At 18.3% G+C, this 14844-nt stretch overlaps 5 protein-coding genes across 5 annotated transcripts in view; 3 read left to right on the top strand and 2 right to left on the bottom strand.

Moving 5' to 3' along the window:
• The window catches only part of PF3D7_0521900 (conserved Plasmodium protein, unknown function), a gene marked incomplete at both ends in the record, with an annotated part of 6488 nt that extends 1344 nt beyond the window's left edge, over positions 1-5144 (top strand). The window contains 5 exons of the mRNA XM_024473436.1: positions 1-3787; positions 3912-4072; positions 4175-4285; positions 4520-4694; positions 5118-5144. The exon at positions 1-3787 is cut by the window's left edge and continues 1040 nt beyond it. Of these exons, the coding sequence (XP_024328902.1) occupies positions 1-3787; positions 3912-4072; positions 4175-4285; positions 4520-4694; positions 5118-5144 (4261 nt within the window). The remainder of the gene's footprint in view (positions 3788-3911; positions 4073-4174; positions 4286-4519; positions 4695-5117) is intronic.
• An 873-nt stretch (positions 5145-6017) lies between these two features.
• Positions 6018-6940, top strand: PF3D7_0522000 (conserved Plasmodium protein, unknown function; the record flags this gene model as incomplete). Its single annotated transcript, XM_001351741.1, has 4 exons — positions 6018-6098; positions 6283-6345; positions 6541-6654; positions 6875-6940. 4 exons carry the CDS (start codon positions 6018-6020, stop codon positions 6938-6940), a joined length of 324 nt encoding a protein of 107 aa, XP_001351777.1.
• Positions 6941-7464: 524 nt separating this feature from the next.
• Positions 7465-9756, bottom strand: PF3D7_0522100 (conserved Plasmodium protein, unknown function; the record flags this gene model as incomplete). Its single annotated transcript, XM_001351742.1, has 1 exon — positions 7465-9756. The coding sequence occupies one exon, from the start codon at positions 9754-9756 to the stop codon at positions 7465-7467; it is 2292 nt and encodes a 763-aa protein (XP_001351778.1).
• A 1657-nt stretch (positions 9757-11413) lies between these two features.
• On the top strand, positions 11414-12173 carry PF3D7_0522200 (transcription initiation factor TFIID subunit 10, putative; the record flags this gene model as incomplete). Its single annotated transcript, XM_001351743.1, has 4 exons — positions 11414-11482; positions 11633-11740; positions 11880-11951; positions 12072-12173. 4 exons carry the CDS (start codon positions 11414-11416, stop codon positions 12171-12173), a joined length of 351 nt encoding a protein of 116 aa, XP_001351779.1.
• Positions 12174-12612: 439 nt separating this feature from the next.
• On the bottom strand, positions 12613-14844 carry PF3D7_0522300 (18S rRNA (guanine-N(7))-methyltransferase, putative; the record flags this gene model as incomplete). The annotated part of the gene is made up of 10 exons (XM_002808662.1): positions 12613-12672; positions 12805-12883; positions 13098-13196; positions 13314-13432; positions 13645-13759; positions 13865-13904; positions 14077-14139; positions 14320-14428; positions 14543-14647; positions 14809-14844. 10 exons carry the CDS (start codon positions 14842-14844, stop codon positions 12613-12615), a joined length of 825 nt encoding a protein of 274 aa, XP_002808708.1.

Below are 14844 nucleotides of genomic sequence, written 5' to 3' on the forward strand. Positions count from 1 at the left end.
AATGAAAAATAAATTACATGAACTCAAAGAGGATGAAGACGAAAACAAAAAACAAAATATAAACAAATTTGATAATGATAAAAAATATGTAGATATGAATTATGAAAATATGAAAAGAGGAAATAAGCGATATTCAAGTATGTATGAAAAAAGGAGGGTACATAATACTAATGAGTATGGAGAAAATGAAAAAATGATATATGATCAGACTAAGTGTGATCAAAATGAATATTATCTAACTAAATATCCACCAAATGAGTATAATCCAAACAAATACCATCCGAATGAATATAATCCAAACAAGTATCTTCCGAATGAGTATAATTCAAACAAGTATCATCCGAATGAGTATAATCCAAACAAGTATCATCCGAATGAATATCATCCGAATGAGTATCGTTCAAATGAATATCATCCAAATCAATATAATACGAATAAACATATGGATGCTACATCGAATGCAATTAAAAATATGTACTATTCAAAAGAAAAGAAAAATACATTACATACAAGCTCCGAATATGTTAATATAAAAAACAAAGAAATGAACAATAAGCTTTTTCTTAATATAAAAGAATTTATTTTCAAAATGCATTTAAATCTCGAAAATATTAAAGAAATGATCAAAAATAAGAATGATTATTTGTTAACAACATTTCAGTCATCTTATCATAATATTGTAGACTATTGTAAAAAAAATGAGGTACAAAAAGAGAATTTTTATAAAATAATCTTTCAAGATTTATTTAGTTTATTAAATGAATTTATTATGGTGGATGATTATACCAAGAGGTTTTTTTTTAGTGTTGAAAGAGATGTGAGACAAAAATGTTTGGAAAATATAAAAAGTGAATTTTATAATTTTATAAATAAATTTATAAATCCAAATGAGAATAACAAAAATGTATTATCTTCACAATGTAAAAATGATGAATGGTTAGTTTCATCGGATAGATACAAAAATAGTACGATGAATATACAAGAAATGCTCACAAGTAAACAAGAGAAACCTAGTAATATATTTTCCACAATATCTATGTTACACAGTAATGCTACTAATAATAGTCATGTTAATGGGATGAATTTTAACAACAATACATCTTATGATCAAAATATTAGATATACAAAAAACTCCTTATCCAGTTTGCATAATATAAATAATGAAAATATGGTTAAGAGTGAAATTTTAAAAATTGATCGTTTGAATAACGACTTGGTTCTAAAACTTAACAAATCAAGCATATTTCAAAATACAAACGATGAAAATATTAATGTAATAGAATATTTAAAAACTCTTGTAAAAAATGAAAAAGAAAAATATGTTAAATTAGAATTTTTATATGATGAAATAAAGCAAAAGTATGATTTACTTCAAAAAAAAAGAGAAGATGATATATATTATAAACAATCACATATATCGAATAATAATAAAATACATGAAGAGGAAAATTTATCTTTTTTTGAAAAATTGTACAAGAGCCAATCTATTGTAAAATACGAAGAACAGAAATTAGAAGATTCCTCCAAAAAGATTATAGAAGAAAGCTTGAAACTTAGCAAAATAAAAGAAATTAACGAACAAAATAAGAAAGATTTAGAAATAGAAAAAGAATTAATAAAAAAAGAAAACGAGGAAATAATAAATGAAAATGAATTATTAATAAAGAAAAAAAAAGACATGGAAAATGATATACTAGTTATACAACAACAGAAAAAAGATATTGAACTGGAAATAGAATTGGTGCAGAAAAAAAAGGAAAACATGCAAAAGGAAAACGAACTCTTAGATGACAAAAAAAAAAAATTGGATGAGGAAAATGAACTGTTGGATGATAAAAAAAAAAAATTGGATGAGGAAAATGAACTGTTGGATGATAAAAAAAAAAAACTAGATGAAGAAAACGAACTCTTAGATGACAAAAAAAAAAAATTGGATGAGGAAAATGAACTGTTGGATGATAAAAAAAAAAAATTGGATGAGGAAAATGAACTGTTGGATGATAAAAAAAAAAAACTAGATGAAGAAAACGAACTCTTAGATGACAAAAAAAAAAAATTAGATGAGGAAAATGAACTCTTAGATGACAGAAAAAAAAAATTGGATGAAGAAAATATTCTTTTGGAGGAAAGAAAGAAAAAAATGGATGAAGATAATATTCTCTTGGATGAGAAAAAAAAAGAAATAGTTAATGATCACAATACGTTCATACAAACAGAACATAATTTATTAAATGAAAAGAAAACCAAAATACAAGAGGATTATAATATAATTGAAGCAGAATTAAAAGAAATGCATAGTAAAAAAATATTATTGGAAGAAACAAAAATAAAAATTGAAAATGATGAAAATGATATAAAAAGAAAACAATCACAGATAGAAAATATATATAGAAGAAATAGTATGATGATAGATAATATAAATTCATATTCATATAAATCGAATGTAAAAACGAAGACATTCAATTTCGACAATAATATAGAAGAAGAAGATAAAATAACACAAAAAAAAAATACTAAAATATATACTGATGATATCTCAAATATGTTGACGAAAAATAATAAATCCAGTATTTACAGTATAAATAGTGAAAAGGATATAATAATAAATGAACAAGAAATATATAGTAATAAAAATAATACTTTTAATAATGATATAGAAAAGGATCTTACGAATGTAATGGAAAAAAATAATAATTTCAATAATATATCATACAAAAAATGTCAAAGTAACATTTATGATATAAATGATAGTAATAATAAGTTTCTTATGGACACAGAAAGTATTATAAAGATCCAAAATGATATTAATGAAAAGGTAAAGTTACTTAAACAAAGAGAGGAAATATTTTATGAAGAAAAAAAAAATTTTGAAAAAGAAAAAAATGAATTACATTTATTAAAAGAAAATGTTTTAAATAAAATGAATATTATAAAAGATAGAGAAAATGAACTTAATAAAAAAGAAGAAGAATTAAAAAAAATGAAAGAAATATTATTAAGTAAAGAAAATATCATAAATTATTCATTAAATTCATCTAAAATAAATAAGGACAAATTGGAATATAATAAATTAGAAGATGTCACGAAAAAAGGAGACATCAATATGTCAACAATGAAAAGTTTTAAGTCTCATTTAAGTGATACAAATAATATCCAACCATTTAAAAACGATATCAATAATGATAAATTGTATGAAGATAATATATCATCTTATGGAAATAACTTATCACATGATAACAATATGAAGTATGATAATAACTTGTCGTGTGATAATAATATGTCACATGATAATAACATGGCACGTGATAATAACATCTGTCATAGTAATAATATATCTTATGATAACAACCCCTCGTATAATACACATATGAAATTAAGCGAATTAGAGGAGAATAACGAAAATAAAAATAAAGATAATATAGATTATTATGATAAAGATAATTTTGTTGATAGAAATAATATCATTAACCATAACAACTTTAATATATCAAAAATTTCAAATGATAGCATTTCAGGAAATATGGATATGAATGAATTACATGATAATTTAAATAACAGTTTGAAGGAAATAGAAATGTATAAGAGTTTATTAAAAAGTAGAGATTCAGAAATAAATACATTAAAATTAAAAATTGAAAAACAAAGGACTGAAGAAAAGTGGAAACAAAATAATATAAACCAATTAAATGATATCAGTTCTGATATGAATAATATATATATTAATGGAAACATAAGTAATGGAGTGAATTATGATACTTCAATGCATGTACTTGAGTTACCAGAAAGGGTAACAAACATAAATTAAAAAGAAAGCATATGCATACATACATATATATATATATATATATATATATATATATATACATATTTGTGTCTACTGTTTATAACTTTCCTCTTTTTTTTTTTTTTAGAAATTTTTGAATTTATCTGAAGTGGAAGATAATGAAAAAATGAAAAGTATCCTAAGTAATGAACTTGTATCATTATATAAAGAAATAAATAATATCAAAGAGGAATATAATATAAATGTACTCAAGAAAAATGAATTTATTGGAAATCTTTTACTTAATTTGTAAAAAAAAAAAATTATAAAATGAACATATATGCCTAAATATATATATATATGTAGATGTTGAATTTTTTCATTTTATTTTTATATTTTTTATTTTTCAAGTTTAAATGATTTAAGAAATAATTATAGATTAAAAGAAAATTACTATGAAAAAGAGGTTCATAAAAGTCAAATAATTATAAGCGAAAGGGAGGATTTCATAAAGGAACTTCAGTATAAAGAATAAATAAAAAAGAAAACTAAAAAAATAAAATTAACATATATTAATATGTATATATTTGTTTCATTCCTTGTTTTATTTTTCATAAAAAAATAATGACGTTTATTATTTTCCAGCATAAAAAAAAATATATTTTTTTTTTTTGACATATCTTTTATTATATATATATATATAAATTTTTTTCTTTTTTCTTTTTTTTTTTTTTTTTTTTTTTTTTTTTTTTGAAGGAATACATTGAATGAAAAAAAGTTGAAAGAAATATCTTATAAAAAGATGCTGTTAAAAATGAATCAAATAAATGATACATATAAATTAAAAAACAAAAGAAGTTTATCTACTGTCGAATTATTAAAACAAGATATAAAATTTCTAAATGAAGATGTTTTAAAAAAAAAAGAAATGGTAACTTTGTCTACAAAATTATTAAAGAAATAAAATTTGATTTAATAAATTATAATGTTGCATAAAATATAAAATTATAATATGATAATCGTACATATATTATTTGTATATATATATATTATAAAATATTTTTAATTATTTTGAAAAATATATTAATTATTTTGCTATAATAAATAATACATATTATAAGAAAAAAAAGAAAAAAAAAAAATATAATATATATATTATAAATAAAATATATAATGTATTATTTGTGTTAAAACTATGTATATAATATATATATATATATATATATAATGTATAATTATAATTTTATTTTCCCCTTAACCTTTTTATAAATACGTAAACATCATTTTTATTGTATTTGTATTTTTACTATTTTCATTTTATAATTTTTTTCTTCTTTTTCCATTTCTTTTGAAGATTAAAAAATTTGAAGTATCTAAGTGATTATATAAGTACACAAACAAGTATGAGATTCAAAAACATGCGGTCCAATTTGTATATATTAATAAAAAAATTATAAGTGGAAACAACTAATACCAATATATAATATACCTTATTAAAAAATAAGTACATATATAACATCACATTGGATATATATATATATATATATATATATATATGTATGTATTTACAATTATATTATATAAATATTATATATCATTTAATTCTTCTTTTTTTTTTTTTTTTTTTTTTTTTTTTTTTATTTTATTAAATGTAAAAAAAAAAAAAAAAAATTAGCAGGAATATATTTTTTCCTATTTCTTATTTTTTTATTTTATTATTTCTTATTTTTTTATTTTATTATTTCTTATTTTTTTATTTTATTATTTCTTATTTTTTTATTTTATTATTTCTTATTTTTTTATCTCTTATATTTTTATTTCTTACTTTTTTTTTCTTTTTTTTTTTTTTCTTCCTTTTAATGTAACATAATAATATTGTCACATATATATTATTATTATATATATAAATATATGTATAACAGAACAATTTCCTATTTTTATATAATATTTTATATGAAAAAAATTTATATATGCGAACTACAAAAAAAAAAAAAAAAAAAAGAAAAGAAAAGAATAAACATTTAATATTTAATAATATATTAAAAAAAAAAAAAAAAAAAAAGTGTAATATATTATAGAAACATTGAATTTTCCCTTTTTTTAAAATAAAAAAAATTTTTTTTTTATTATAAAAGGAGAGAAAAAAAAAAATAAATAAATAAAATAATAATAAAATTGAAAAATTTTGAAACAAAATAAAAAATATATTAAAGTAAAATATAATAATATAAAATCTTAATGTATAGATATACAAATGGGTAAAAGTAGTAACAAAAAAAAAAAGATTTATCAAAATGTTGCAAAAATAAAATTAAACAATAAGCCATCCCTAAAAGTACTAACAAAATAAAATAATTATACTATTCCAAAATATTAATATATTTTGTTTTTATTATTACGAATACATATTAATAATAAGAATGAAAAGAAAAATAATTAAGATTCCTACTATGTTATATTAATATATATATATATATATATATATATATATATGTTTTTTTTTATTTTTTCTTTAATAGTGGCGTCTAATTAATAAAGAATCAAATTTTTTTGACAAGGCGTTTGAGGAAAACCTAATGAGTGTAAGCATATATATTGTATATATATATGTAAATATTTTGTATGAATATATGTCCTATATAAAAATTTTTGTGCATATATTGTTCCCATGTTTTTGATATGCTAAATATATTATAAATGTTATGTATATATCTTTCCAATATATATATATATGTTTATTTATTTATTTATTTATTTATTTATTAATATTCGAATAGTTTCAGAAAATGTCCTTGAACGAAAATGATTATTCTTTAGAAAAAGAAAATCACATGGAAACCAAAATTGTACATGTGGTTAAAAAATTAAAAAGAAAAAAAAAAAAAAAAAAGGTAAGTACATTTATAAAAAAAAAAAAATTTGTCTATGAACTTATTTCTTTTTTTTTTTTATGCTGAAAGCAGTAGTACAACCCAATTGAGAACATTTTTTCTTTCAGTGCAAAGAATATATATGTATATATATATATATATATATATATATATATTTATATATTTATGTATTTTTATATGTATAATTATTATTTGCTTTTATCATTACGTTTTTTTTCAGATAAAAATTAGAGGTAGAAAGAAAAAGAGCATAATTAAAGGGAGGAGGAAATATAAATGTTCATAATACCTTCTTTTATGTTTAATTAATATACTTTTTATTTTTGTTTTTATAGATGTGAATTTTTTTTTTTTTTTCTTTTACATATTTGTACATATATAAATTTATATAAATATATATATATATATATATATTTCACGTGTGGGAAAAAAAAAAAAAATAATAAAATAATAAAATAATAAAATAAAAAAAATAAAAAAAAATAAAAACAATATAACGAAATTAACTTTAAATTTGGACTTTATATTTCAAATTTTTTGCTTAAAATAAGAAAAAAATAATATGTATACACATTAATTGGAATTAATACAAAATAATAGGTATTAATATTTATATCGGTAATATAATCACCAAAAAAAAAAAATAAATAAATAAAATGATAATTCTTTTAAACAAAAATATAATATAAAATAAAAAAAAAGAATATTAAATATAAACAAAGAACATCATTAAAATATAATATATATATATATATATATATATATATATTTATATTTATTTATTCATTTGTATCTTTCTTCTTTTTCTTATTATATTATATGAACTTTAATATCCACTTGTTCGAACATATTTAATAATAAATTTAGTCCGTTATTTCCCATATTATATCTTATACATAATTTTGCATTGCTTTTTCTTCTGTTACTAAACAAATCATATTCAGGTATATAGCTAACTATATGTGCACCACTATTTTTGATAAATTTTTTTATTTGTTCATCTGTTACTGAATCTTTTAAATTGCTTAAAGATAAATATATTGCTTCTACATTATGATAATCTGTAGGTATATATGTAGTCATATCATTTTGTAAAGCTGATTGTAAATGCGCTTGTAAAGAAACTTTTGATCCTCTTTTTATAGCATCTTGAAGACGTTTTGTATTATCATATCCGTCGTGTTTAAAAAATGATTTTCTATGGAAATTTTCCTTTTTATTATTTTCTAAATTATCTGATGATTTGTAATATAATCCATCAGAATATTTCCTTCCATCTATAGGACAATATATCCAATTACTATTAATAGTTGTGGGTATAATTTTTTCATACGTTATATTTTCATTAACATCAGGTGTTTTCCTTCCGAACAAATCACTATACATTGGATTTATTTTTCGTTTTTGTTCTTTTTCTATATCCATACTATTTTGTTCAGGTTTCTTTATTTCATATATATATTTTTTTTTTTTTTCAATAGAATTTTTCTCCAATTTTTTTTCGTTTGTATCTAAACAATAATCAAATATATGACTAGAATTCATATTATATCTTCTTTGTTCAATAGATATGTCTTCATTATTTTTATTATAGTTATTTATATAATGATAATTTGTTGGGTATATTTTTTCTACATATGTAAGTTTATTTTTAGATTGCATGTCATTTTTAAATTCATTACATAAATGAAATGGATACTGATCAGGTAATTCATTATTTTTTTTTCTTTTATCTTCTTCTGATAATTTATTGAGATCTAATTTAATTTTGTTAGCTTCTAAAATTGTTATGTTATCATTACCACATAAAGAATTATAATGAATTTCTTTAGGTGTAAGGTTATTATATTTGGGAACAAATGTATTCATTTGTTTTTTATTTTTTTCTTTATTTATATTTTTATCTTTTTCATTTTCTACATAATCAAATATAATTGTATGTTTCATATTTTTTTCTCTATTTATGGATGCACTAGAGTGCGTAAATTCATCATGTGCGACAGATGATATATCAGAATGAGGATAAATATTATAACTATTAATATTACTATTATTATGTATGTTATCATTTTTTACATTATTCACATTATTATTATGATTATAGTTTTCATGACCATTTTCTAAAATTTTTCTTATTACATTATTATGTGACACATAATTAAAATTATTTTCCGTCTTATCTCCATCATCATGCTCAACATAATTATTTTCTATATTTATTGGGTAATTTAAATTTGGTATATTATTCTTCGGATTGTGGGACAACTCACTATTATTATTTATTATATGATCATTTTCGGACATATTATTGATATGGTTGTAAGGCTTCTCTTCTATCTTATAACCATTATTATTATTATTATTATTATTATTATCATGATTATAATTATAATTGCTATGTGTTGAATCATTACAATTATTATATGTGTTATAAATATCAGTGTTCATATTATTTTTATTAGTATTATCATAATTATAATAAAAATTTACATCATCAACATTATTATTATTATTATTATTATTATTATTATTATTATTATTGTTATAATTCGATTCTTCATCACACTTCTTATCATATACATTAGAATTATTGGCTAGTTGAGTGTTTTTACAAAATGACATATCACTATTAAATTTATTATTATTTACATCACGTTGTTCGTACATTTCACTTTGTTCACAATTATTATTAATCATATATCTCTCATTTTGTCCTAAATTCGATTTATTAGTAGATTCATGTATATATATTTTATTGTTGTTATAATTAATAAGGTTACATGAATTACTTCTAAAAGGTTTATGTTGTTTCATTTTATTATGATCACATTCTTTATTACTAATATTATTATTATTATATTTTGTATTTATGAAATTTTTATTGATATTTAAGTCACTATAAGGTACAGAACTATCATCATTATTATATATATCGTTATTTCTATTCTGTATTAAATCATCCAAGTTCTCATGTTTTCCATGTGTAGTTAAGTCAGACATTTTATAATTGTATACTTTTGTACAAGCTTCATATTTATTTCTGTTAATAGGATCATATGAGAGTTCGTTATTCGAAACACTAGATTTTTGTAAATTTACCATCTTAAATATATAAATTGAAAAATATAAAAGTAATATATATATATATATATATGCTTATATTAAATTTCTAGACAAAATAGACAACTCAGAAATTGCTTTATCTTTTCATTTCCAGTGTTATAATATATAATAGTACTGTAAATATATAGAATTAATTTTTTTTTTTTTTTCTTTTTTAATTCATAAAGATAGTGTTACATAAAATTAAAAAAGAATATACACACCAAAACTGTTTGTTATATATAATTAATTTTTTGATTTTCATCAATTCAATATATATGAAATATATAATATTGATCTTTATTGTTGTACATTAAACGTTAATTTTAAGGCGGAATTATCGTATATATTTTTTATCCATATATTTATTGCCAGTTATATTTTCCTCAAGTGCTATATATTATACATAGTAAAAGGTGTAATTGTATGAATTTAAATGGATTAAATATATATATTTTTTTTTTTTTTTCTTATATATATATATAAACTTTATGAATGGGAAATTATATAATATAAAATGTAATTATAAAAAAAAAAAAAAAATGTATTATATATAAAGTGTGTATGATATTTAAATCTAAAATATTAAATGAAAAAAAAAAAAAGAAAAAAAAAAGAAGAATTAATTATATAGAAATGATAAATATTATTATCCATAAAAAGGGAAATCAAATACAAATTGTGTGCTAAAGTAAATATTCATATAGTTTTTTACAATTATATACTATTTTCATATTTATTTTATTTTTTTTTTTTTTCCAAATAAATTCCACTACCACAAAAAAAAAAAAAAAAAAAAAAAAAAAAAATTTATATAAAACATAATAATTTAATGAATGAAAAGAGAAACAAATAAAAATTATGTAATTTTTTTTTTCTTTTATAAAAATGCAATATATATAAATATATACAAATATATATGTATATATAATTATCCAAAAAAAAAAGAAGAAATAATTAAAAATGATATAGCGTTAATCACGAAATTATTTTAATTATAAAATAGAAAAAAACAATAAAATTAAATATCATCATGGATAAAAAAAAAAAAAAAAATAAACATTAAAGAAATGTTAATTATTAACCGGACATATAAATATATATATTACATGGTATGGAAATATATAATAAGATAATTTAGAATAAACAACAGTCTTTTATAAAAAAAAAAAAAAGAAAAAAGAATAACAATATATTGTATTATATATATAATTAAAAAAAATTACACTAAGACTGGCATAAAATAATATATAAAAAAATAATGTATATAAAAAATTATATATATTTACATGCAATATAATGAAATAAATACAAAATATATATATATATATTATATATATATATATAAAATGTATAATATATAAATGTATTTATTTTATTTAATTATTTATTTATATTATTTTTTTTTCTTTCAATTTTTATATAATTAAGCAGTTTATAAATAAAATAATTAAAATTTTAATAATTTTAATTTTTTTTTTTTTTTTTTTTGTACATAATTCCATATTTTTGTTATATACTTATTGGATATAAAGCTTTTCTTTAAAACTTAATATATTTTAATCATAGAAATAAATAAAATAAATAATAATAATATAAAACTAATGTAAAATATATTTTATAGTATAAATTTTAAAAGTATGTAAACTCTTTTATGATGGATAAAAATTTTGTGAATGAACATGATGAACAATTAATAAAAACATTGCTTAAAAACAAGCCAATAGTAATAAATATAATTATATATGAAAAGAAAAAAATAAAAAATTGAAAAATAATAATAATAATATTTATATATATATAAGTTATATATATTTTTATATATCATAAGAAAATATATATTAACATATTATTCTTGTTGTAATGTTATTTATAGTTCAGTGAAGATTTGATTGATTTCTATCTTTCACAAAGTGGATGTCAAATTAACGAAAAATCATGCCTAAGATTAATATCATTAGTGTTACACAAATCATTAGATAATGTGAGTATTGAAATAATCGAAAGTTCATAACCAATCATTAAATTTTAAAATCCATATAAATATATATATATATATATTTATTTATTTATTTATATATTTACTTATTTAATTATTACTTTATTTTTGTATCCCTTTATAGATAATTAATAAAACAATCAGTCTACAAGCCAATGAATCTTCAAATAATGAGGAAAACAAAAAGAGTTTCAAAGTATGATTTTGAAAATATAAATGTAAATTAATTGAATATGTATTTTTCTGATTTTATAAATAAATATTTTTCTCTTACCACATTAATCTATTTTATATTTATATGTATTATTTTTTATAGAACGAATTAAATTATAAAGAATTGGTAGAGGCACTAAAACAACTTGATGATACGTATGAAAATGAAGAATTGTTTAAAAACTTCAATGTATTTTTAGAATAAAAAAAAAAAAAAAAAAAAAAAAAAAAGATTATGAGTAATAATAAGAATAATTATTATTTATATATTTTATCTTGATTTCTTATTTTATTTTATTTTTTTTTTTGTGTATTAATAAAATTTAATGTTTAAAAAGAAGTTTTATATATATATATATATATATATATATATATATATAGTAGTTTTAAGTTTTTTAATATACAAATACAAATAACATATGTATATTTTTTTTTTTAATTAACTTTAACATATATTATATAAATATATGTAACAATAAATGCGGTAATCATTAAAAATGAATAATAATGTAGCTTTTACATAAAAATACAAAAAAAATATATATATATATATATATATATATGAAATAGTATAAAAATAAAAAAATACTTTTAATAATGTAAAAATATTATATGAATTATATAATTTGTTTCATTATTTTATTTTAAAATCTTCCTTTTCTTTTCCTGCCTGTGTATTTACTATCTCGTTTAACATCCAAACCCTATGAATATAATAATAACAAAAAAATAAGGGTACAGAAATTAAAATATATACATATATATATTTAATATTTTCAATATTAAAAAAAAATAATAATAATAAAAATAAATAAATAATAAAGCACATTAATTACCTTCATTCTCCTCTGGTCTTTTTTCTTCAATATCCATTCTTTATTTTTCTTAATTTGTTTTTTTGTTTTTTTATTAAACCTGAAGTATAATAAAAGTAACATATATATATATATATATATATATATATAACATTTGTGTATTTTATTTAATTATAATTTATTTTTTATTGACACAAATAGACCCATAAAATTATTATTAATCATATATATATATATATATATATATATATATACAAATGTGTACACATTTATGCTATCAAAATTTCCTTTTTTTTTCTCTCTTTTTTTATTACTTTCTTCTCTCGTGGGATATTATATTTTCTTCTTCATCATTTAAAGCGGTTGGCATTGTTGCAACTAATGATGATCCTGCCCACAGACATAAGTAATATCTGAAAAATTATAAAAAATAAATAAATTAAATAAATAATAATATTGCTATTTTCATCAAGTATATATTCATATAAACAGTTTTTCTTTTCACATATTTTATATTTTGTATTTTTTACTTTTTCGATTTAGCTGAATTTGGAAAATCAACCACAACACCACCACCAAATCCTGCCTTCATGGCGAAGTTGGTTAATGTCTTAATTTGTTCAGGAGAATCTGGGTAAAATTGAAATACCTAAAAAAAAAAATAAATAAACATACACACATATATATATATATATATGTATATTTATAACATACATATGTTTAACATTATTTAAATATTTATTTTGTCTTCTATATAAAATGTTCTCACAAATGAGATTATACATATTTACAAAATTTTTAAGGTACACATTTTACGCAGACATATACACATGTTTTCTTTTTCTTTTTTTTTCCCCTTACTGCTCTTGCTCCTCTTTTTAAACAGTTATATAACCACTTAAAAAATGTACTAATTCTTGACACAGGACTTTCATCTTTCTTATCCCAATTACATAGCCACTGCAATGCTGATATGCTAAATAAAAAAATAATAGTATTATTAATATTGATATATATATAATATATTTATAAATAATATATATATATATATATATATATATATATATATAATTATATATACCTGACTACCCCATCAAAAATACAAGGTTGAAATCGCATCACTAAAATAAAAAGAAATAATAATAAAATAAAAATAATTAAATATATGATATATTATTAATAACTACTATATAAAAAATTATACATATATATTGTCATATAAAATTTGGGTTAATATATAATATTTTTTTTATATATAAAATAATTATATATAAGGATTATTATAATTTTTACATTTTCCCATATCAGCTAAAAGCATATCTCCTCCTAAATGTGCTTCATTTTGCAATCCTACATCTAAAGAAAAATATATATATATATATATATATATATATATATATATATACATGTACATATTAAAATATGATATGAAAAATAAAATAATAAATTCATAATCATAACGATGACATCACGTTTTTTGTAAAATTTTATTTTTATAAATACATATCATAATATTTTTATTATTAATTTACTTACGTAACATATGAATACTTATATCTATACCAATCCAAAAATGATCTAATTCGTTTAATGTCATCCCACTTATTCCCGATCCACAACCAATATCTAATAATAAACATGGGGACTTTATTAAAAAAAAAAAATAATAAAGAAGAGAGATATATTTTATTTTCTTCTAAATATATATATATATATATTTTAATTAATATAAATGTGGTTTTTATATAATTTTACTTACATCTGGTAGAAGAAGTAACTCCATAGCTCTTTCTGTCATTTGACTTTGGATATCTCTTATTCGAGAGTTTCTAACATATTTTTTTGCTTCTTCTTCATTATAAAACTACAATATAAAAAATGAATAATACAAATTAGTGTATGTATGTATGAAAACATTAAGAACAAAAAAGAGAAAAAAAAAAAAAAAAAAAAAAAGGAAAAACACTAATATATTCATATATTATAAATATGTAATAATATTTCCATTTTGGAATGTCTGCTTACAAATTCGGGAGGCGAACTATATTCAGGTCTGACCAT

The sequence above is a fragment of the Plasmodium falciparum genome (assembly GCF_000002765.6).
Source record: "Plasmodium falciparum 3D7 genome assembly, chromosome: 5".
In the NCBI taxonomy this organism is placed as follows: domain Eukaryota; phylum Apicomplexa; class Aconoidasida; order Haemosporida; family Plasmodiidae; genus Plasmodium; species Plasmodium falciparum.